This window comes from Chlorocebus sabaeus, chromosome 13 (assembly GCF_047675955.1).
Source record: "Chlorocebus sabaeus isolate Y175 chromosome 13, mChlSab1.0.hap1, whole genome shotgun sequence".
NCBI classification, from domain to species: Eukaryota; Metazoa; Chordata; class Mammalia; order Primates; family Cercopithecidae; genus Chlorocebus; species Chlorocebus sabaeus.
Genome location: NC_132916.1, coordinates 77543646 through 77569328, shown reverse-complemented (window position 1 = coordinate 77569328; position 25683 = coordinate 77543646). Strand labels below are relative to the sequence as shown.

Sequence of the window (25683 nt, the reverse complement as noted above, 5' to 3'; positions counted from 1 at the left end):
GTCATCCATGTGGACTCAGATTCTTCATTTGAAAGTGATGATCTTAGACTCAAGATGAATTCCAAAAAATATCTTGCTGGTCTAAGGTGCTATCATTATATAACTTGATCATGCATATTTGAAAATAAAGCAATAAAGTGACAAAGAGAATCTGGGTGGATGTCAGAGGGTGAGTTCTGGTGATGGCAGAATTGTAGACAACTACAATTTTCCCAATATATTTCATCGTTTGACCACTTTATAAATTCCCTTTCATTTCTACTCCATTCACCTTTAAAATACCCAAGAAACAACAAAAAAGGCATATTCAACTGAAGAAATTTATTTACTTTTTTTCTAGGTACATAGATGACATAATTATAGACAAGTTTTGATACATAGGAAAACCCTTCTGTCCACCTCTCTTTATGCTAAATGAATCATCACAATAATTTTTACAATTTTTAAAACAATACACAGCTTTCTTGGGCTGAAGCAATTGCAAGAACATATTGGTACTGGTATATTACAACTACTTACAATGTTTTTAAGAACAGCAATGGAGAAAAATAAGTTATTTAAATATTGATTTCATATACAGAAAGTGCAATGTTGTTAGTTGTTATATAACTTGCTCGACAGTTTCTTTTCTCTATCAATTTTAAATCAAGATAACTTGGACTCAGACTATTATATTTTTTTCTGAAAATAATACAGTACACACATGGCAGCAGTGACTTGGTGAGTTGACCTCTTTTGCTGCAGTTATGAAAGCAAACTTTACTATGTCAGGAACTGATTTCCAATAGATTAGTAATTTCCAATTTCACCCATACCTGGGGGTTCAGGACAGAGAAAAGGGCCTCTAACTAAGGCAAGGCCATGAAACAATATCTTAGTTATCTGGGTACGTAAATAGTACTAGTTGGAGCTGGCTGCATTTCCTTCCAGACAGCTTTGAAGTGAAAATCATACACAATGTCATGTGTAGCTACCTGAGCCGAACTGCCTTTCCAGGTTTCTTTTGTGCTTTCCAAAGACAACAATTTTCACCATTACTCAAAATTCTGTACCAAATGCAACTGATTAAAACTGGATATTGCTGAAGCCTACCACCTGTTCACTAACGTCCACAGGCAGCCTCAATCCACCTCAGTCAAACGTCACACCCAAACATTCAGCTTTTCTCAGACCAAATTAAATGTTTAAAGAAAAAAAAAAAGACCAAACGCTAAATATATTTTTAAAATATTTAAACACCACAATAAAGTAAAAACAACCTCAGACCCCTCAGACTAGACATTCCCACTGAAAATTCTTTGTGGTCCCTGAATTTGATTTTCTATGCAAAGGCATTGATTTCCAAAGAAGAGTGATAAAAATATGGTTTGGCATTCTCAAAAACTCCAGAAAGTTCCCTCTTCCGCTGTGACTTTCACTTAAATGAAAATCCTTCATTGAGAACGAATTAAAACTTGGAAAATCACATGAGATTTCTCCCTCTCCTTTGTTATCTCTCACACAACTTTTGTGTGTTTTTTTGCTCAGCTTAAACAATGACAGGATCTGTCCAAATGTCAAGCCGAGGTATTTTGAGAGCAGGAAGAGAAGCCTGTCTACAGCACCCGCCTCCACCACAGCATGTGAAATGCATTGAACGCTTTAGCTATACGAGAACCCTGCAGCTTCTTACATTGCAAATAGGCTAGGCCACAACCCGAAAGGACAAACATGAGCCGTTTTTAAGAGTTCAATAGAAATTTGGCAGCTTTAGCTTTTTATTCTACATTTCCACAACTTCTTCACATGGCATCTTATAGAAGATGAAAATTATTAAAGAAACATGCATTCTTTTTTAAAAATGTATACTAATGCATGAAAAAAATACATCACCTGAGAATGTCTTTTCTCTCAGAAACATGGATCCAGACATAAGCAACATGCTAAAGATGGCTAATTTATGAAACCACTTCCCCTCCAACCCAAGGGAAATTATTTGTTTTAATACATAGATGAAATATTATAAAACTTTCAATCAAGGGCTTGTGGTCAAGGTGTTTATATTATAAATGATTGCCCTTTATATTTTAGATGATCGCATTTGATGCTTAAAATAGTGTTCATGATAAGAATGTGAAGGAAAATCAGTTTGTAAGCAATGGAAACCTTAATAGTTTGTTAAAATTTACTGTTTGCTAGAAAACCAGACACTAGACTAAAAGAGGATAGAGGCCAGGCGTGGTGGCTCCCACCTGTAATCCCAGCACTTTGGGAGGCCGAGGCGAGTGGACCACCTGAAGTCAGGAGTTCAAGACCAGCCTGGCCAACATGGTGAAACCCCATATCTACTAATAATACAAAAATTAGCTGGGCATGGTTGTGGGTGCCTGTAATCCCAGCTATTTGGGAGGCTGAGGCAGGAGAATCACTTGAACCTGGGAGACTGAGGTTGCAGGGAGCCAAGATTGTGCCACTGCACTCCAGCCTGGGCAACAAGAGCGAAACTCCATCTAAAAAAAAAAAAAAAAAAAAAAAAAAAAGAAGATAGAATGTGCTGAAATCAGTTGTAAAACAATTTAAAGTAGCAAATACTTAACACATGGCTAATGTGGTTTGTCTGGCTCCATACTGAACCTTTGTTTAAATTAAAAGAATTATCTAAATTAAAAAAGGATAATAGTATTAGTTGTAATACTGAAAAGACTTAGAAAACATCTTATGAATGACTTCCCTTTTTAAGAACATCTTTCTGAAGTATGCAACCTCACAGTGACCTTTTGCAAAGATGATCCGTTAACTGAGGACTGAATTTTGGGATGGACATGGTCAGGATTCCAAGTCAATACTGCAGCACAACGACTCACACGGTAATGGTAACGATACTAAACTGGTTAAAACAAAAAGCAGTTACTATGAATACAGACACACGCACGCATGCATGCACGCACACACACATGATATCTTTGTGAATTTCAGATAGTTTTGTACTAGATTTGTAGTTAGCTTAAAAACCAAAAACCAACATGAAGTGTGTGGCTGATGAATACCTCTACAAAATAAGCCATGTTAAAATGAGACGATTAGAAAAGCCCACTTTTGCTGAAAACGTCCCAGAGAGGTTAGATGTCCGCTGAAGCTGAAGATGTGGAACTACTATGGTTACAGGGTTGTGGACACTAGTTAGATAACTGCTTAAAAGCTTACATTAAGGCAAATAAAAGCTGATTGCTAGAAAGCAATTATGAAAATGTCTCTTGTTTATCTGAAGAAGAACAGGACTTTTTTTTCCTGGTGCAGCCAGATGTTCTAACTTTGAACAAATGAGCACGGTCAGTAATGTACAATAACTCTCAAGTCTGTTCCTTTGGCCTAGCTAAGCCCGTCTGGCCCTCGGGTATCCTGCAAGATGACAGACAGAAGGGCAAGGGTACTATCAGCAATGGAACAGGCTGCCCCCACTCCTCCCAGCCTCTACCAGCACACAGAGACAGACTGGAGACACAGCATTCGCAGCCAGTTGGCATCTTGGTTCTTTTGTCTTCTGAAAATAAAAATAAGTGCTTGTCTTGTCTTTGGAGGTCAAAGAGAACCGCACTAATTTCCTTGAGGGGGCTTTTCTGGAGGAGAGGATCCTCAGTCCTGTGCCAAGGTTTCACGCTGTTTGGCCACACGCCAGGCTTTTCTTCTGGATCTGGTCTGCACGTCCAGAGATGGAGGAATTGCATCAGCATCATATGCACAGTGAAAGGGTGGCTCTTGTCCAGAGAAGCCCATTCTGGGCCTGGCTACATGGCCTCGGGGCCTGGCGGCAGTTTGAAGAGTCTGGCTGCAGATAGGAGCTTTCTTATGTGTCTCTCCTCTGTGATGCCGGCCTCCTGAAGGCAAGTGTGGGACAGAGAAGGCACCTGGCTCAGTGTGCTGAAGCCCGCGGTGGAGAGGGTGCTGGCATACATGGGCAGACCGATGGAAATGAGCCAATCTGACACAGACGAAATGCATCCAGGAGAGACGGGCTTTCGGCAGATTTCCGTGAGTCCACCACTTGGAATCTGGATAAATTAAGAAAGCAATATATGATAGAAACGCTTCATGTCTCATCGGAGGACTGCTTCGTGTATGTCTAAAAGGAACAGCACTGAAATACTGCATTGCTAGACTATTATCAGAAAGCAACAATGCAGTGAGTGTCAGAGATCAAGACTAGCAGGAAAAATTCTTCTCTAAGATGAAACAAATCTTTAAGGAAGTGTTCCACAAGGTTCTCGAAGGTGTTTGGAATGAGATCAAATCCCATTTATGTATCCAAGTCTCCAAACTGTAAGCATTTACATATTCTGCTATTTTGTTTCACTGTGGATATGCTCTTGACAAGAGCCCTAAGGTAGTCTGAAGGGACAAATCTGGGTGATCGTGTGAAAAGTCACACTCAATGGGTAGGGTTTTTATAAAGGAGACTTTCCACTGTAGTTTGAATCTATGTTAACCAGAAAATTACATATTTAGTCAATGCGGTTATAAAGAATTTAAAATACAATAATATCATGGGTTGGCTGGAACAGGGAAATGGATGTTTAACCTTGACTACTGGGTATATAAAGGGCCTACACCTTTCAGAAAGGTGATTTGCTGACAAGTGTGAAAATCTTTGGGATTTTATACAGTTTTGATGAAGCAAACCCTCTTCCAGGAATATATACTCAGAAATTAACCTTTAAAGTCTACAAAGGTTTGTTAACAAGGATGTTCTTCATTACATTATTTAAAATAAAAGGTTGGAAAAATCTAAATGTTTTAACTATGAGACTCACTACTAGAGTACACTGACCTACTAGAATACTTTGAAATACAATAGCCATCCCCCATTATCCACGGTTTTGCCTTCTACAGCCTGAAAATATTAAATGGGAAATTCTAGAAATAAACAATTTATAAGTCTTATATCGCACGTCATTCTGAGTAGTGTGAGGAAATCTCATACCATCCAGCTCTGTCCCACCTGACAATCATCCCTTTGTCTAGCAAATCCACACTGTCTATACTCTGGGCCCCACAGTCACTCAGTAGCCCGTGGCCATCAGATCGACTGTCGCAGGACTGCAGCACTCACGTTCAATCACTCTTATTTGGCCTTATGACGGCCCCAAAGTGCAAGAGTAACATGCTGGCCATTTGCATGTGGCAAAGAGAAGCCACGTTCAAAGTGCTTCCTTTAAGTAAAAAGGTGAGAGTTCTTGACTTAATAAGAAAAGAACAAAACATCGTGTGCTGAGGGTCCTAAGATCTACAGTGAAAATGAATCTTATATCCATGAAATTGCAAAGAAGGAAAACGAAATTTGTGTAGAATATATACAGGGTTTGGTACTTGTCAAGCTTTCAAGAGATCCACTTGGAGGTCTTGGACCATATCCCTCATGGGTATGAGGAGACTACTGTATTGATAATATCAATTTTTTTTTTTTTTAAGTAACAGAGAAACAGATTCACGATCTGATAATAGCAAACAATCAGGTTTCAATACTATACATTTACTATTATACATGTGCAGAGAAATGATTAGACAGAATTTTAATGGACAAGTAAAAATTGTGTATATTTATGGTGTAAAATGTGGTGTTTTGATAATTGTGGAATGGCTAAATCAAGCTATTTAACATATGCATTACCTCACACACTATAGTTTGTGGTGAGAACACTGAAAATCTGCTGTCCTAGCAATTTTCAAGTATACATTGTTATTAACTGTACTCACCATGTCGAACAATAGATCTCTTAAAGTTATGCTTCTAACTGAAACTGTGTCATTCAGACGGATTTTATTTTATTTCTTAAGAGATGGGGTCTCACTATGTTGCCCAGGCTGGCATCAAAATTCTGGGCTCAAGCAATCCTCCTGCTTCTGCCTCCCGAGTAACTAGGATCACAGGTGTGCACCAACATGCCTAGCACTAGACGGATCTTTAAAAAGTTTTTCAGTGTTGGGATTACAGATAATTTTCTTTTTTTTTCTTTCTGAAAGGGTATTTTTAAACATTTCTAGTCTGACCATGTATTACTTTCTCCCCAGCTGTCTTCTTTCCATAGCTACGCAAGCCCTTGTCTACTTGGCAGTTGTTAGTATGCTCCTTACTAAGCGTGATCACTAAATGTGCCTCAGGAAGCTGGAGAACCGTGGGCTGCTCACCGCCATGCGGTGCTGCTTCCGAAGCTGCTTCACCCGGATCTGGTCCATGTTGATGGCGACGTCCCTCTCAGGCTGATCCAAGTCCTCTGCGTATCTCTGCACCAGGGCTTCAGGAATCCCACAGCGGCCATGCTGCCAGAGAGAACAGGAATGTGGCATCAAGGGTATAAGGATTTTGTTTTTCTTTCCCTAAGATACACCACATACAACGTAGGGTTTCACTGTCGCTTAGACTGGAGTGCAGTGGTGTGATCATGGCTCACTGCAGCCTCAAACTCCTGGGCTCAAACGGTCTTCTCGCCTTGGCCTCCCAAAGTGTTGGGATTGCAGGCGTAAGCCACCGCACCCAACCCAAAAGTCTTAATTTGAAATGAATATATTTTCTTTATTGGCCAGGATAGATGCTTTAGAGAGAATACTTTTACATCTTTATCTTACAGTACTGATGAGCTCTAGGAAAGTGATCTGAAGCACAGTTAAGGCAGCACACAATTATTCTACACTTTTCAGGCCAATGCCTTCACCTCAATTGGATCATTTTGCAAAATACAATTCCTCTAATGTTATTGAAGAGAGTCTTCTAAACTGTAGGAGAGAAGGGCTAACTTCTACTTTACAGATATTCAACTGTTTGCGCTTCATCTGCTACAAGTTATACCACCAGCTTGCTAGGCCAGCATTTATTGTATGGTCATTCTCACTACTTTTTATTTAAAGACATTTACTCACGAAATATCAAGGAGGGTCAGGGAGGTGAACGAGGATCTTATTCTAAGGCATTCATTGTCACGAAAATTTTATAATAAAGGACTCTCAGGAATGCATCCTAATAGGACCTGTATTTCCAGGAGTAAAGTACAGCTGTGTCTCTTAGCATTGCTTTGTCTTTAGAGTCACTTGGTATTGGTAGATCTCTTTTTTTTTAATGAGAAATAATTTTTCATTATAGAGCTAAGTGATTTTGGTACAATGAGGGATTTTATATTATCCTTTTCCTATTACCCATACAGATAACTATAATACAATTATCACATCTGAATAGGGTTCTATAATTTTCAAAGTATGTCCACATTTATTTGCTTCTAGTAATCCCTCTAAGAGGTCTTCATGCAGGTTATTTTTAACCTCGGTTTACCTACAGAGAGATGAAATGGGAAGGTGTCAATATCTGAACACATGCATGTCAAGTACGGTGTGGACACGTGGATTCAGGTGTCTGCTGTCCACTAAACCATCCTTCTCGGAAGCCAGTCTGGGTACTAATGATTCTCCCTGCGAAGTAGAGCTGCCAGAAACTAAAAGGAAACAAGCAAGGGCGAAACAAAGAAGACTCCAGAGAGGCTGTATTTTCATTTAATCTGGAGCCTGTGCTCCCTGTTCGTCAGAAGCTGCTGGCTGTGGATCATTCATTCCACTCTCTCAGAGCGGCCCATGCTACTGGGCTGGCTACCGGGCTGGCTTCAGATGTGGGTTCATCTCACCTGGCTGCCTGACTTTTACAAAGGCCTGTCAATGGGGTGGACCCAGGACCTTTGATACCTTATCAGAATACGGCTCCTCCGTGAGATCGATGCCTTCGGCATGCAGCTTGTTTTCAGTAAGCATTTCCAGATCCACTCCCCGGGCACAAGAGACCTTCCTGGTCAAAGCCGGGCCCAGCTTCACACCATGCTCCTGGAGGCTTGTGTTCTCGGGGAGCTCTGAGAGCCAGGGGGGCGGCCTTGTGCTTGGTGGGCTGCCAGGCGCCTGCCCTGAGAGAGGCCTGGGAGCCAGTGCTGGGGGACAGTCGCTAGGGATGGTGGGGCTGGTGGGGCTGCCCCTTTTCACTGGCAGGCAAGGCGCATCGGGACTGGGGAGGGTCCCACCGGGGCCCATGGGAACAGGATGGAGTCCATTAGCAAGGCGTTCTCTGCTCTTTTTGGCAGGAACAGGTGGAGGCTGTGATGGAATTTTGGGTTGCGTTCTTGCCTCAGGGACTCTCTGCTCAGCATCTACCCCTTCTTTGGTGCCCAGGGGATGGTGTGTTCCTTCAAACTCATGTCCTATTCTGTGGCCCTCCAGAGGTGTCCTTGCTAAACCGTGTTTAGCTCCAGGAGGCTGAGCATCATAGTTTCTGGGCAAACACTGAGGGGGTGACAGGCTGCGACCAGAGGCTGCGATTGAGCCCTCCAGTTTCTTAGTTGTCAATTTCTGAGGTTCAGAAAATCTCTTGCTTTGGGTCAGTAGCAACGCATTGTCGACAGCAGAGTCTCGCTCCGGGGGCCGGGCCTTCGTGGAAGAGGCAGTCATCTTCTGTGGCACTTTGGGTACAATCTGAGGGGGCGGCTCTGTCACCTCGGTAGGCACGTCTTGCTCAGCACCAGGCTCTGCTTGGAGGTCATCCAGGGAATGGGATCGAGGCCAAGTGTCCACAGTCTGGGGGCCCTCGAGGGTCTCACAGCTCCGGCAGATGGCAACTGGGAGGCTTCTTCGGTTTTTATTCAAACCAGTCACACCAGGTGGGTCACAGCTCTTGGACGTGTCTGGGGCGAGGCCACCACCCAGCCTGCCCTCCTCCTGTCCCTGCTTCAGTGCATCCCCTGATTTCGTAAAAGGCAATGTTGGGTAATTGCCCAACTGGTTTCTGCTAAAAGACTTCAAGTTGGGCTCGGCGGATGACTTGGCAGATAGGAGGCTAGCTTTCCGAGTCTTGCCTGTGAGACAAGGGAACATTTTACAATCACATTTTAAAAGCAAATCAATCAAACAGATGCATAAAGGTGTACTAACATAATTGAAATCTCCAACTCCCACATCCTATTGTTCAATTACACTAAAGACATAAAATCACCCTTTATGACATTGGGTGATAGAGGGTTATTATGGTTCCATTTTTATTTTTAGAAAGAATTCTTAGTCTTATTAAATAAATCAGGAAGACTGAAATTAATTGGGTTACATGGGAAAGAAATATGCTGTGTCAAGCAGTAAAATAAATCTTGGCTTAAGTCTGTGCCCAGCTACAATTGATGTGGAAAGAGGGTGATCATCATACCGCATGTTGATGGCATTTGTTGGGCGAGCACAATTTCTCAAGGTCATGATGGAAAAGGAGAGCTGGACTAAATTTCAGAATAGGTTCTAGAAATGGTATCCCCTACAGAGTGATCAGTGAATGCTCAAATCCCACCTTCCTTGAGGCCCCTCCTTCTAATAAACATATCCTAGAAACAGTCAACCAACCTGGGCACAGACAGGTAGACTTATGTGAGCACTTTGCCAAAGAAAATCTACAAAATACTGACAAAGGTTTAGGTCCCAGCAAAGCAACAGTCCTGGTTACAACGGTCAGACTGATAACTGAACTATCAACCAGACATAATCTACTTATCTGACGACTGGTAATTGATATTCAACTTCTGCTGTTGGATAAGCTTTGCCAATTCATGGGCCACGCAGCGTGCTGAATGCTTTGTTCTCATCAGTACTTACATGCACGTGCGCGCGCTCACACACACACACACACACAGATTAACTGTCCCTTGTTACATTTTTGGTTAATAACATGTTTGTTGTGTGCTTTGACCCTGTCCACCTCTATGTTCCACAATGATAAACACCAAAATGCTACGCATCTGTAGGGTATTATTGTTGTTACATAAAGATCATCAGCCTAGTGCTACTACTGAAGATATTGACCACGGTCCTACTTTTCATTATTAGAAAAGTCATCACAGATAAATGAAGAAACACCTCTTCAGAAAAAAAAAAAATCGCATCAAATTTTAAAAGTAGGTTGAAATAGAAAATTATTAGAACCTCTTTAGCATAAATTTTAGGAATATGACTTTCTTTTCCCTTAACTCCCAATATAAAACCATATCTATAAGTTCCATTTTTGCATTCTGCATTATATTAGAAAGATCTCTGAATTTACTTTATGTTCAAAGTATGGTTTGCTAGCCATCTAGTTCTTCAGCAGGTACACATGAATTCATTTGGGCATGAAAAATTCTGCCAGTGATATCTGTGAGATCCTTACCAATCACCAACAGTTGGGGGAATTAATTTCCTGGAAAATTTTGGATATGAAAAGGTTATTAAGAGAAAAAAAAAATTCTTCAGAACCTACATGAGCTACCCAAGGATTCTGACATTTACTGAAACTGAGGATGTACTGGGAAACTAGGTGGGTTTTGTATCCTGTCTTGATATATTCAGGCTACCTGAATATTATATATAGTCTGGGGAGAACTACTATCTTCCCAAGTTGATAGAATAGGAGGGCGTCATGGCTTGAATAGCAGGGCGTCATGGTTCAAATTCTGAGGGCCCCAAGATGCTTCTTAGAATTGGAATTAGAGTGAGGCAAACAAGGTGCCCGGAGGACCCACTCTAAGGAGGTGACTGCCCAGAGCCACATGAGTGCAGGGCTGATACCCGAGAGTGAGCACGCTTAGGGTTTGCATCCTAGACACCCACTTTCCTTTCCTTAGCCCTAGTTCTGGTGCCCACAACGGTTCTCAAACTATTTTTTCCCATGATTCCCAGTAAGAAATACATTTTACATTCAACATGTAGGACACAGAGACACACATGCATGCACACAAGCGCAAACACACACACAGACATAACTGAAACAAGGATTACAAGTGACAGTGCTAACAATACTAACCTTTATCTTAGAGGATGCTCTCTGATATTTTGTATTCTATTTTGTCTTACAAAACTGCTGTCCATGACCCACTAAACTGTTTTCACGACCCACTAATAAAGTAGAGCCTGGAGTTTTAAAAAGTTTGCTTTAGGAGGTGCTCAGCAAACATCTTAACACATGGGCTACTACATAGGATTCCAATGGCTGCTAAAAACTATCAAACCCGGACATTTTTTGTGACGGCCTTCATGACAGAGATTTAGGTGACGGTGGCAGCGTGAGCCTCTTACCATTGTTTCTCATCTTGCTACAATGGAAATTCTGGGGTCACAACAGGAAACCACAGAGCCATCCATAGTAACGTTTTGCCCACCTGACCCCATACCACTTAAAACTCCTCTTCTGTTTGAGACAAGTACGTTTTCTGAAATTTCATACTGATTACTTCCTGACTGGCTGTACAGAGAGGCCACAAACAAGACACGTGGCCATCCGATCCTTCTCTCCTGCAGTAACTGCCTCGACACTCAGGCCGTGCAGCCGAGGCGTTTAACACACTGCTGCTGGTCTAACCCTGATGGATGGTCTACCTGGTAAACTGTTTTCCTCATGGACCTAATAGCCCCCAACACTCAAATGTTGGTGTTTATTGCGTAAAGAAAAGGGCATAGGAGACACACAATTTAGGTTTTACGGCTGCAGGTATTTTACACGGAATTTATTAACCTCACCCAGCAGCCAGGAGAACAGATAGGGAGGCTAACTTGGACTAGAATGGTATAGAGGTCAGAAAGGAAAAGATGATTGCTGAGTGCATGATAGGAATAGAATCGTCCTTTTGCAGAAAATTGTGCTTTGAAATCAGTAATTGTCAAAGCAGGTTCCCAGCGACTCATGCTGACACTACCGTTTTCCAGGTTCTCACTGCTTTCGTAGCATCCTGAGTCTCGGGGTGAGCATCCACTCAGGCCCTGACTGTCAACAAGCAGCTTCTCCTGGGATCCTGACTGGTCGCTGTTACCTAGAGGAGAGAACACGGCACGAAATCAACAAGGGGTGTGAAAAGCAGAGATTTCAGAGTCAACAGATCTTGACTTTATCCTCAGTTACTGCCCTGAGCTTTTGGAAGAGAACAATTTATCTTAAAATAGATGAGATCAAAATGAACTAGTATGATCACAACTTTTCTTCCAATAAAGTATTCATCGCACAAAGATAAGTTTGGAGAGAGCACACAGTTGGAATATGTTGACACCTTTTAAGTTACGCAAACAGAAGCTTTTAAGTTACGCCAACTCCGGCCTTGGGGCTATGAGGAAAGGAGAAAGGCAGAGTGCTGTTTCGGCAGTGGGGCTCCCAGTCCCTTCTGAGTGATGGCACCATCGAGGAGAAGCAAACAGAGAATAAACACCCCATGCACAAGGTGAGATTGGGTCATACGTTTTTGGGAGATCTATAAAACTTGTGCTGGAAGATAGTTGTGTTGCCAACTTTCCAAATTTGGGAGCTAATATTAAAGTGTCAAATGAAATAAATTTTATTAGCATTTAGGAGCATTCTTAGCCCTCAGGGACATGCGCTGAGGGCTCTTCTATTAGCTCAGCAAGAGTAAGGCTGGCAAGACGAGGCACAAACCCCAAAACTGAGGAGAGGCCAGTGGCAAATCTCCTTTTATTTTTGTTGTTTGGGATAAGTTAGTGGTTGCTCTTTCTTTTCTGCTTCTCCCTTTGTCTTGTGCCAGCACACTTCTGTCTCCTGCATATAAGTAAAAGCCAGAGAAAGCTTAGGAAACCCTTGAACTTGGAAGCTGAGTAACAGATACATGGTTGCTGGTATAGATAAATGGATGACCGAAAGCTGAACATCCTCATTCCGAGTGGATAAAGAAAATGCAGTGGCTCTATATACACCATGGAATACTACTTGGCCATGAAGAGGAATGAAATAGTGTCCTTGCAGCAATTTGGATGGACCTGGAGGCCATTATTCTAAGTGAAGTAACACAGGAGTAGAAAGCCAAAATCCACATGGTCTCACTTGTAAGTGGGAGCTAAGTTTTAAGCACACAAAGGCATACAAAGCGATACAATGGACTTTAGAGAGTCAGAAGGGGAAGGGTGGGGGGAGTCTAGGGATAAAAAAACTACATATTAGGTACAATGTATACTACTCAGGTGATGGGTGCAGTAAAATCTCAGAATTCACCACTATATAATTCATCCATGTAACCCAAAACCACTTATACCCCCAAAGCTATTGAAATAAATAAAAATAATAATAAAATAAAGAAAAAGGAAGATCTCATTCTGAGGAAGGCTTTTAAAGAGAAGCATCACTATTTGTCAATTGTGCCTCAACAAAGCTGGAGGAGGGGAAAAAATCAAGAGCAGCATCAGACACTTCTGTTGAGTGAATCTGCCCCAAGGAAATCACGTGGAAAGCCGTGAGGGTCTTCAACAACCCAGAAGTATCAGCCGGCATGTTGTAGAAAGGGCACGTGGAGCCTTACATGGGACACTGAGGTTACACGCAGATCATCTTTGCATTATTATGCAAAGTGCTTGGTCACATAAAACAGAAACCAAGAAAACATTTTCTACATAAAATAGCTAGTTGCAGTGATGAATCGCTTTATTTTCCTTTCTTTTCATCCCCCACCAACTCCCCCACTCCAACCACATACACAAAGAAAAAAAGAAATCAATAAACCAGAAATGTGATGCCTTTTCTCAGGTCATCAAAATAAAAATGTGGGGAGGCGGAAGGCTCTGGCAGCTCTCCAGCTGTCCATTCACCACTTCCTGCTTGCATTTCTCACAGGGAAAGCATTTTACAGCCCCAACTACAGCAGAGATCGTGGCAGTGTAAGTCCCTCAATTAGAATCCCAAATTAAGAGTGCTACTTTTAAAATGACTAATGAAAAATTAACTAATTGGAAGCACAAGAGCAAATACTGTCCCCCCGACCACCTAAAAGTGGAACATTCTAGAGCGATGTCCTCACTGTGTGGAAGAGCCTGTGGCTTTGCAGTGGCCTTTGTTCTAGCCTAGCATGTTATTTAGAAAAATGATGCTTATAAAATGAGGGCTTTGCGCTATCCATTACAACCCAGGGAGAGGAGTCAGTGTACTCTGTCCCTGGTGACACGGTTCAGTGCACCACAGTGGCCAAAACAGACTCCAGAGTGCTGGCCGGTGGGAGGAACACAGAAGACCTGCTCCTGCTGCAGCGTGGAAATATGTGCTGTGCCTGCATATCTGGGGACCCCAGCCTCACCAGACACAGCAGGATACCTGAAATTATTTTGGAGAGGGAGGGGATCCATTCTGTCACCTGAAAACCACAGTTCTATTTATAGACCCATGAGGCATAAGGAAGGGGGCTAGAATCACTGTTTTTATTAGGGAGAAGAGAAAAAGAGGTGAGGTGCCTCTCCTCTGTAGTGCAGAATCGGGACCATGACCTTTTCCCACACTTACTAGCATTGGTGCCTAGGTACAAAAGATAAGAAAGAAGATGAGCTAGAACCCTGAAAATTCTCATAGTCAAATCACAGTAAAGTGCTAGGTTGTGAGGCTGAAACCCCATTTGAGCATGACCTGAACTTGGACCTGAAGGGGCTCTGCTTGGGCTAAGCTCTCTCTGCCTCCAGCCTCACCAACCCCGCCCCCTTTCCCGCCCCCCACACACACAGGGAGAGAATATGCTAAGACAGCTATGAATATTCCAACATCAAAAGGTAGTGGTACCCAAGGGCACATACCATTGCCTGGGGAGCAGTTACCTTGGGAAAGAAGAGAAGGGAATGGAGTCCCTGAAAGCAGGACTTTCCATGGGCTTACGCCATTATTTCTTAAAATGTAAGAAATGAAGAAAATACGGCAAAACATTAACTTCAGCATGTACATGTATATGTTTGTTTTCTTTTTCCCTGTACTTTTCTGCATGTTTGAAATAATTCCTAAATTAGAATTCTTATACAAGTTATTATTTATACTTAGAAATGGCTAAGACAGTAAACTTTAGATTATAATGTACTTCACCACAAGTACAAATTCTTTTAGCACTTTGTAAGACACTTTCATTTGCCAGACCGAAGATAGTGGGTCTGGGCTTGGTGTAAGGAGCAGCCATCTGACAATCGGAGTCTTTTCCCAATGGGGTTCCCATATGAAGGCTGGCATTTTTCCCACGCTTTGAGGGAGGCTGGACAGGTCTGACTTCCCAGTAGTGCTGGAAATGTACTTTTTGCTCTCAGTGATGGCTAAGCTAGAAACCTTTCAAGATCCCTACATATCTTCAAAGATTTCAATAGACCTCTGGATCTCTCTAGTGTACAGAAGTTTGGTTTGACAGAAACCTATCATGTTTCTCTAAGTTATCAGTTAGAGGCACTACTTCTTAGCCATGATGACTTTAACTGTATTGGATGTAAAATCCTATACTGCTAGGAAAAGTCTGGACCCTGACTCTTGGCACTAACGGGTACCTCTGGAACCTTGAAGCCTTTGTTTTGGAACCAATAAAAGGAAGTACAACTTTATATATCGGGGAAGTTCTAAACAACAGAGCAGAATAGATCCATAATGGAATGTTTGAAGAGGCAAAGAAGTCTTCTTCACCTTCCAGGTTAGCAACCTGATGGATAGCCATACCCTCCTACAAAATGCTCCCTGGTATAAAAGTCTCAGGATGTGATCCCAGGAGGAACGATAGGTCTAAGCCAACACGGTATGGAAGAGTCTAAGCACAGATTCCTGCCTTACACTCAGGAGTTAGCTTTTCTCCTCTAAAGCTGTGGATGATAAAGGAAATGTAATGGAGAGTACATATAAACCAGTTGTTGGTTGCATGTGGAGACTCACGCCTGTAATCCCAGCACTTTGGGAGGCCAAGGTGGGCAGATCACCTGAGGTCAGGAATTTGAGGCCAGCCTGGCCAACATGGTAAAACTCCATCTCTACTAAAAATACACAAATTAGCCAGGCGTGGTGGTGCATGCCTGCAATCCCAGCTGCTCACGAGGCTGAGGCAGGAGAACGGCTTAAACCCGGGGAGGTGGAGGTAGCAGTGAACCAAGATTGCGCCACTGCACTCCAGCCTGGGCAACGAGAGCAAAATTCTCTCTCAAAAACAAAACAAACCAAAATAAAACAACAACAACAACAACAAAAACCCAGCTGTTCTTGGTGACTGAGGAAAAGCAAGTGGGCTATGTTACTCGGCAGATGTGATTCAGGACAACAGATGATTTAATATTGATTCATACTAATTGAGCTGGTAGGCTACACCAGTTACTGTGCAGGCTCTTTACACACAACCTGGTCACAGACCCCAGCGTGTCTCTTGGGAATCAAATAGTTAAAAGAATGTTAACACTGCCCTTTATAAAGTGATATTAACTATGAATCACAATTGTCTCCAAATCTATCCCTGAAGGCAGCCTGTTTATCTTAGGCTCAGACATCTATCTGATGGTGTGTGTTTCTCTAGCTTATCAGTTCATTTACAGGGACTGCCTATTTAGCAGAAGTGAATTTCACCTAATGACACTTGCTTCTGTATTTCTCAGGCCTGATACATTTCAGTAATGTATAATTCTTTTTTCCACCATTAACCATGGTTTTGGTGTGTCTTTCAGCAACAGAAATGCTATTAGCTACTGATATCCCTGAAGCAGAGTCCTTGAAGGAAAACGCATTTGAATTCAGTAACTAGAAAGGATACTCCTTTAAGATGAATGATTTCAGGAATATTTCTGATGGCAGATTGAAGAATACAGAGCAAGATAAGACTGAGTTAATGGAGCAAAGGATATGGTATATTCAAATAGACTTCACAAAAGCTGTGAGCTCCCTGATGATTCTGCTCACAGGCTGTAAAAATAAGCTGTCAATTAGGTTAGGAATTTGCAAGCCAATCGATACGGAATTCTCTGCTCTACATATTCACTGCGGAGAGACATCTCCTCCTTTAACGAAAGCTGATGAATTTCATTTATTCACTAACCAGTCTATTCAATAAGAACACAACTCCTCGTGTGCTCTGAGAAGCAGTCAATCCTTAGCTGGGCGAAAGCCTCCCAGCTGGTCAGTCGCTTTTGTGCTCAGCTGTCCCAGTGGCCTGCTGGAGGCTGCACATCTCAATAGTACTGCAAGTGGAGTCTACTCAAACTGTAATTCCATATTCTTGCAGACACTTGGTGCAGAATCCTCTTCAACTATCACCTAGAAACATGCCTGGAAAGGCAGCGGCGGCACATGAGGTTTTCTTTTGTTCCCATGTCTGCCCTGGGAATTTATGTCTTTGTGCTATTTGACCTTGGCTTGTGAAAGAAGAGGACAGAATAAGCGACTCCAGGGACCTAAGCACATACTGGCGGCGTATGTGGGGTCTGCTGTGGCGGACCTCACAGGGAACACCTCTGTGTGTTCAGGGACTTACTGTCATACTCTTGTAACAGCTCCACCGCTGTCAAGAGAACAGCTCTGTGTTCCGGGTCCCTGATATTTAACTCATCCAAGTCTTCTTCCTCCAGCAGCTTAAAGGTGTCCAAATCTTCATATCCATTGAACAGGAAAGTGGGCATGTGCTCCTGTGAGAGGGAGAAGGAAGACAGAAGGGAGTCAGCCAGCCCAGCCACGTGATAACACCGCCAACAACTAGCCTGCAACCCCCACACTGTTCTCATAGTCATCTTCATGCTAATCAAAAGATGAGAAAGTATCATTTGCAATGGATCCTGAACATCCCAGTCCTCTGGCTTAGTAGGCAAGCAGGGTGTTTTATTAATCATGGGTTAGGAAGATGTACATTGCAGGCTGTGATGGATTCCGCAGGCTTGCACTATAATTGTACTCTTGATAAGAGCTAATTCCTTTACCTCCACAGAGCCCACAACAGAGGAGACGCCTCCTCCATTTACAGAGTTATTAAAATCCAGCATTTAATTCCTCAGGATCAAGAGTTTTGCAAAGAGGAAATGTAATCTCTCATTGCAGACTCACACTAATAGATGCTGGGAGTGATGGTGGGAGGGAGGTGGGCACGGAGTTTCCTCGTGGCCCCTGTGGAGCTAGCTGTGATCAAGGTGCCAGGAGTTTCTGCCTACAGCTCTTCCAGCAGCAAGGTTGGATCTGGGACTTATGCTATCACCCATAGCTGAGGTCAAGGGCAGTGTTAGGAAACTGGTAACTCTTTCTGTGGAATGGATGGTCATCACAGTAACGAGCTGCCCTTATTGGACCACACAGATCAGCCCCAACCCTACCCTAAAAATGCCCTCCCTTGCTCAGTGTAGGAGAGAAAAAGGCAGTGAGGTAGTAGCATGTGACGAGAATCCGAAGCGACTGACTTTTAGGTTAATCCGATCCAGGAGATCCTCCACAGACTTGGGCTGGGGCGGTCTTCCTTTCCGCCGCCTCCTGGTGGGGCGCTTGGGCTTCTCCTCGTCCTCGCTGAGCACGTCCACGTAGATGAACTTGAATGTGCCGACTTTATTGTTCAGCAGCCCCATCCAGGTCCCCATGGGCGGCTTGCTGATGATATCAATGATGTCTCCTTTCTGTGGCCAGGGAGCAAAGATCTGTCCATTAGGTACATTCCACGAACGTACAGATCACAAGTCTGTCAGATACACAGGTCATGCAGAAGTGAAGATGCCACAAAGGCCAGAATCGGCGTCCCACAAGTCACCCCTCTGAGTGAGCCGCACAGGATGTGACTGTGAGCTCAGCAGAGGCCAGACAGGTGTCTCTGACTGTACGGAATTCCACACAGGCCCTTGGTCACAGCCCCTCCACCCTCTTGCCCTGCAGAACCAGGGGTGCCTGGGGTGCCCCTGGTGCTCTCAGCCAGGCTGCCCATCTGGCGCTCTGCACGCCTTCCCTCCTCAGAGGGCTCCCACTTCTTGGAGAAGGCACTTCCCACCTGTCCTACCCAGTGTCAATTCTGGCCCTGTCATGGCTGCACACACTTGGTGGAACCCCATCTGTCCCATAAAGGTATCTCTGAGCACACAGAAGGCAGAAATCTTTCTTCAGATGGAGAAAACATAGAAACCAGGTGTGTGGAGCAGGAGCTGGTGGGGAGAGTGAGGGTGTGCAATAGGAATTCTAGAGGGAAGCTGAGGTCAGAGGGGTGAAGTGATGATAACCCAGGGATTAACATGAGACCCTCCCTCTGCCTTGAGGGCTGGCTGGTTCTTGTTCTGTTTTTCACTACAGAGGAGACCAGTGATCGAGGTAGCCAAGATACTGTCCAGTCTATACCATAGTAGTCCAGCATTCAACAGTAAGGAGGAAAGAAAGCCCCCTGGAGAAAAGGAAGAGCCCAGTTAGCTGCTCTGAGGCCAGGGAGAGAGATACCTTGAGCTTGAGTGAGTCTGTGTCATAGGGACTGGGGGTGAAGTCGGTGTGCACCCTGGCACGCCCGCAGAATGGGCCTCGGTAAGGCGGCTCTTCGTCATCCCCATCTTCCGACTTGACGCTTTCCCGGTTGCTGGTTGAGGAATCGGTGGTGCTCACTGTTTGACCACCTGTACAGGAAAAAAGGGAAGAACAAGGGTAGATACAGATTTCCCACCCAGCAAAGCAGAAAGGTATTGAAGGTAAGGCAGATTAGGAAACGAAGGCCCAGAGAAAGGAAGCATTGAGCCACGACCCTCTGTGAGGACCAGGACAGGGCCCAGTTATGAATTCTCCGAGTGGTATCCCTCAGTTCCTCACTGGACAGGGGACTCACAGCAAGTTACCCTCAAGACCTGGGAATCCATGTGGCACCGAGGCTCCCGTGTGGAGGACACTGCAGGACCAGTCACTAGACTCTGCTCTGAACATTCGTGACCTCTCAGTGGTAATGCACACTCTTTCGAACCATTTTACAGATGAGGAAACAAATTCAGAGTGGTCATATCAAGTGCCCAAAAGGGTAAGAACTTAGTGGTAGGCTAAATTTGATCTCGGGGCATGGTGGCTCATGCCTATAGTCCCTTTATAGGCCGAGGTGGGTGGACTGCTTGAGCCCAGGAGTTCCATCAGCCTGGGCCACGTGGCAAAACCCCGTCTCTGCAACAAAATTAGCCGGGTGTGGGGGCATGCCTCCGTAGTGCAGCTACTCGGGAGGCTGAGGCAGGAGGAGGATCCCTTGAGCCAGGGAGGCGAAGGTTGCAGTGAGCTGAGATCACAACACTGCATTCCAGCCTGGGAGACAGTGAGACTCCACTCAAAAAATAAAAACAAAAATAAAAATAAAAATAAAATAAAAAGTTGATCTTTTCCTTCCTACCATTCAGCCAACTCCAACTACCATTGGCCCGAATGCATCAGTCACATATAAAATTCCCCTCCCTTCCCCACTCCCTTTATTTCGCTGGTCACCTGCATGTGCTTGTCTCCCTGGCTTATCCCCCTGCTCTCTAGATCCTTCTTCTGAGATGCTTTCCCTGTTTTCTCTGATCAAAATGCATCACCTCTTCTTTTGGGCTGCTGCTGCTGCATGTCTACTAATAACCAGACACGACCCTGAGTCCAGAGAGTTTGCAGGTCCGGTTCTCTAATAGCACCTGAAGGGCAGGACTTGGTCTTATTCACCTTAAAATTGCCTGAACCTAGTGCTCAGTATAAGTCACATATTAACTCCAAAGAAAATAATCGACAATGACAAACTGGACTTACTCATGGAGCTCTGCCCACTCAGAGAACTGCGAAGACTTTCTACAGAACCCCCGGCCTTGAGCTTGGGCTTGTCCAAGTGTTCGGGGTCAGGCTGTGAAGGCGGAGGGGAGCCAGGCATTCCATCGAGGCCCGAATCCTGTCATGGGTTTCAACAAAATGAAGAAGTTCATCAGAGTGCACAGGTGTTGTTTTGTAATTCTCAGTGACTTGGCCTTCAATGAAATCAATCAAATCAATCTACACTCATATTTGATTCTATAACCAATATTCTCCTCCTTTTAAACCTATATCCTTGCTTACTTTAAAGTTATGGACAATGTTACTATTTATTAACCACTCAAATATTATTTCTCATTCTCAAGTAGATATTCTTGAAATCTCCAAGAAAAAAAAATCTATGTACCACACAGACAAAATACTTAAAGGCTTAGAGACTCAGCACACACAAAAGCCCAGTAGCAAGGCTGGACTTCAGATGTAGATCAAGTACAATCCATGATTAATGGAATACCTGGAAGTGCAGTCAGAGGATATTTAATCTACTTGGATAGGAAACATCTGCACTTTTAAAAAAGTATACTCCTTGGGGGAAAAATTGGCTAGATTCTTATGTTTCTATTTATACAAATTACTGGCATTGGCTAAAGAAATACAAAATTAAAATCCAAATAGACAGCAAACATACTATTTTCCAGTCTACAATAAAATTTCCGTATGTCACTCTGAAGTCTTAGCTTCTTTCACTTTTCTAAAGTGCCGTCAGTAAAAAGCTGGGAAGTCTCTTTCAGACCAGAATCCTGATGGGAGTGACTCAGCACTACTTCCTGCATTTTGGGTAGCTAAGTATTACCCTCTCAGCGGCTCCTCATTTGCACATTTGAGCATAGCATGCTTATCTGATTCATGGTGCTATGTCAATACACGATGTCACACTTCAGAAAGTTTGCAGTGAGAATTGTTTACTTGCCAAAATAGAAAAGTCTCTGGCATATTACATATGGTCACAGCCACGTGAGCACAAAACCAACTAAACGCAACCTGCTATTTGCATGCTGCCGAATCATTAGAAGGGCCTTAACACAGTTCCACAGGCCCTATAAACATCTGAGGACATCAGCAACAGTCGTTTCTGATCCAACACACATTAGTGCTTTCAATGTGAGGAAAGTGAGCAAGCGACCTCAAAAACAACAAAGAAAACTAAAGTTGATATTATTAGGAAGTTACTGAAGCTCCAAAGTATGAATTCCTTAAAAAAAAAAAAAAAATTCATTCCTCCTTTCTGCATCATAAAATAAGTGATTTTTTTTTCCCATCAAATTCTTCTGTAATGCTTCTGAAAAAAGCACGCAGTTTGAAAAACAGCAATAGTAAATGTGGATCTCTGATATATTTTCAAATGCTTTTTAAAATTATTAATTTATTCATCACGTGTTTATTAATTACCTACAATAACAGGCACTATTCCAGGTACTGGGCATATAGCAGTATCAGAGAAAACAAATATCCCTGCCATAATGGTTGCTATATTTACTCAAAAGTTTTTATAAAAAAACACACAAGGTGGGCGCGGTGGCTCATGCCTGTAATCCCAGCACTTTGGGAGGCCAAGGTGGGTGGCTCACAAGGTCAGGAGTTCGAGACTAGCCTGGCCAACGTAGTGAAACCCCATCTGTACTAAAAATACAACAATTAGCCAGGTATGGTGGCACACGCCTGTAGTCCCAGCTAATCGGGAGGCTGAGGTGGGAGAATTGCTTGAACCCAGGAGGCAGAGGTTGTAGTGAGCCGAGACCATGCCATTGCACTCCAGCCTGGGTGACAGAGTGAGACTCCGTCTCGAAACAAAAACAAAAACAAAAATAAAAAAAACAACCACACAAAACCTTCCATTATTTTTGCTTTACAGAAAATTTATCATGATCAGTTATTTCTTTTATTCCTTAATTTATGTGAAATGACTGCCTTAAAAAAATAGAACTAAGCACATAAGATTGCTATATGGTAGTAACATTACTGAAAAACGTCAAAATGATATTAAAATTCTATGCTTATGATTCATAAAGCATAAAACCTCTTTGAACATAAGCTGAAGAGTTTCAGTGACTGTTTCAATTTGGGGGAAAAGCAAACTTAATAAAATGCTTTAAATTAGTATCATGCTTTCACTAGCATGCTGACTGCTTCATTGCTGGGAAGAAATACAGAACCACTATCACTCCCTCATCCATAGGGACAAGAGAATGAAAAGAATAAAGAAAACAATCGTGGATAAGACACACTGAAGGTAGTCCAACATCTCCTGCAGGTCTAATAAGCCACGGTTTCTGAGCCTGAGCACTGATCATTTTGGATGGACAGTTCTTTGCTGTGGGGACCGTCCTATCTATGCTAGGATGTTTGGCAGTGTCCCTGGCCTCTATCCTCTAGATCAGCATTCTGCAACTCCCGGGCCATGGACCAGAACCCGTCTGTGGCCTGTTAAGAAGTGGGCCACACAGCAGGAGGTGAGTGGCGGGTGAGTAGGCCAAGCTTCATCTGTTTTTACAGCCATTCTCCATTACTCACATTACTGTCTGAGCTCCACTTCCTATCAGATCGGCGGTGGCATTAGATTCTCATAGGAGCACGAATCCTATTGTGAATTGTGCACATGAGGCATCTAAGTTGCAGACTCCTTATGAGAATCTAATGCCTGATGATCTGTCACTGTCTCCCATCACCCCAGATGGGACCATCTAGTTGCAGGAAAACAAGCTCAGGATCCCACTGATTCTACATTATGGTGAGTTGTATAATTACTTTATTATATATTACAATGTAATAACAATAGAAATAAAGTGAACAATAAATGTAATGCACGTGAATCATCCCGAAACCACCACCTACCCCAGCTCCGTGGAAAAACTGCCTTCCACAAAACCAGTCCCTGGTGCAAAATGACTGGGCACTGCCGCTCTAGATGTCAGCAATATCTACTCCACTTCATCTCAACCCAGTCTGACCATTGAAAGACATTGCCCTGGGGTGCATGGGGGAGCAAAATGATACCCTCTCACCCCTTCCCCATGAGAATCACTGTAATCAACTGAAGCTGCCATGCAGGCATTGTTTGAATCAAGTGAGGCGGGTGGCAGGCTGGTGGTGTTGTCATTCGCATAGGGGAGATGCTTGGTTTTAGCTCACTGTGCCCACCAGAGAGCAGCAGCTGAGCAAAAATGTCTGCTTTCACTGCTGTTTTTATTTGGCAGATAAACTGCATTACCTACATATTTCAAGCAGACAACCAGCTCATACACAGGTACTTCAACAGGCTACAAAATGAATGCTGTACAGGTGCCGGAGGAGAGTGTCTTGAAAATCGAATGGTCATAATTACCTTGAGGCCAAGCTCTCCAACTGTCTTTACTCCCTCCACCCATGTAATTAAGACAAAAACAGTCATTTTTCTAGCAACAAAATTATAGATCTAGGGGGGAAAAATCTATTCTGTGATACCTTTCTTCATGGCTACAGATAGGGCAAATGAGGGAAAACACCCCGCTCTGAAACATTATTACCAAAGTCTGGTACCCAGGAAGAACTCCGAGTTTATTTCTTAGACTGGCTATGTGCTTCTAGAACAACTTATGCTATGATCGACAAGTCTGCTGTTCAAAAAAAAAGTTTTAGGTTTGATTCCGGTAACATCCATTCTGTAGCAAGGCATAGTTTAGAAAATAAAATGCTTCCTTTGCATTCAAATTTACAACGCCTATTGCACTGAAGAGTAACCATTTCTTTACATGTCTCTTTCTCTTGTCTGTACATAGAGGGCAAGTCCTATATTTTGTATTCCCCAGCACCAAGCACGGTGCTGAACAGCCCAAAGTGCTTAATAAATGTGTGCTGAATACAATATTTCTCTATGTAAATAAAGCACGGACTTGGAGCAGGTTAATGCCAAGGAATATGTATATTTAGCACCATTTAAAATCTCAGGTGGGCCATCCTCAGCTTTTCTTGTCAGGAAGAACCAAGGGAACATTCTGCCAGGTAGCTACATACCTGCTCAGACACAGAGCTGCTGTATTTTTTAGACATTCTCTTTCTCATAGTCTCTTTCACTGATTTCACCTTTTTCCCAAGAGAGATGCGAGAGGCAGTAGGTGATTTGATGACTTCTTTGTACACAAAGTCTCCTTCTTTGCCCTGTAAAACAAAATGTTGCAAGTATTGTTGGTCGCAAAAGATGAAGGACAGGTTTTATTATTTAAACCATTACTGTCCTAGCTCTCAGAAATATGGGCATTCCTCAGGATCTTTAAGTTTTTCTTGTGTTAACTCTGTGCTGTTATTTATCTCTTTGATTAAAAATGAAAGCTTATTGACTCTAGGGTTTTTTGTTTGTTTGCTGACAGTGGGATGTGAGTCAGTTTTTATTTTACTTACTTTTAGTACATCCTTATCAGGTTACATTTTTCCTGCCATTTTTAACACCCAAGGGGACTGCATTTCATCAGTAAAGAGTGATTTACCTTTGGGAGGCTGAGGCAGGTGGATCACGAGGTCAGGAGATCGAGACCACCCTGACTAACACGGTGAAACCCGTCTCTATTAAAAATACAAAAAATTAGCTGGGCGTGGTGGCGGGCGCCTGTAGTCCCAGCTACTCGGGAGGCTGAAGCAGGGGAATGGCGTGAACCCGGGAGGCGGAGCTTGCAGTGAGCCGAGATCGCATCACTGCACTCCAGCCTGGGCAACAGAGTGAGACTCCATCTCCAAAAAAAAAAAAAGTGATTTACTATGTTCATGTAATCCCAGCAATGAGGGAGAAGAGAGGGATAATACAACTGAATTGCCCTGAGAAAGAGGTTAGAACAAATCGTTAAGCTCACTCGTTAGAAGAGCAACATCTGACTGGATTTCCATCACTATAGTGCTCAGTGTGTACATTTCTCTCTTAACAAACTAGATTGTGGTCATCTCTCATTCTAGTTTGCATTTTTTTTTAAACAAACTTTTCTCTGAGAAAGAAAACAAATCATATTTTCTCTCATTTCTAAAAAAGATTGACAGCAGAAAACTATTGGCTTAAGAATCAATATAATTTGATAGCCAAATAAAATAGTTTAAATCTCTTCCAGGAAATTTTCAAAACATTTCATATACATCCCAGGTGGGTATTTTAGCTGACCCATGATCATAAAAAATATGAAATACAAAATCTT

At 43.0% G+C, this 25683-nt stretch overlaps 1 protein-coding gene across 4 annotated transcripts in view; it reads right to left on the bottom strand.

Annotated features, from left to right (window-relative positions):
• Nucleotides 1-306: 306 nt before the first annotated feature.
• Nucleotides 307-25683, bottom strand: part of SASH1 (SAM and SH3 domain containing 1) — a 281301-nt gene continuing 255924 nt past the window's right edge. For all 4 annotated transcript variants that reach the window (XM_008006716.3, XM_008006712.3, XM_038000687.2 and 1 more), the window contains 9 exons: nt 24521-24664; nt 20474-20609; nt 19166-19335; nt 18154-18363; nt 17244-17394; nt 11706-11819; nt 7702-8855; nt 6163-6294; nt 307-4028 (listed from right to left, as the gene is read on the bottom strand). In XM_008006716.3, coding sequence (XP_008004907.3) covers nt 3765-4028; nt 6163-6294; nt 7702-8855; nt 11706-11819; nt 17244-17394; nt 18154-18363; nt 19166-19335; nt 20474-20609; nt 24521-24664 — 2475 coding nt within the window. In that variant the 3' untranslated portion in view covers nt 307-3764. The remainder of the gene's footprint in view (nt 4029-6162; nt 6295-7701; nt 8856-11705; nt 11820-17243; nt 17395-18153; nt 18364-19165; nt 19336-20473; nt 20610-24520; nt 24665-25683) is intronic.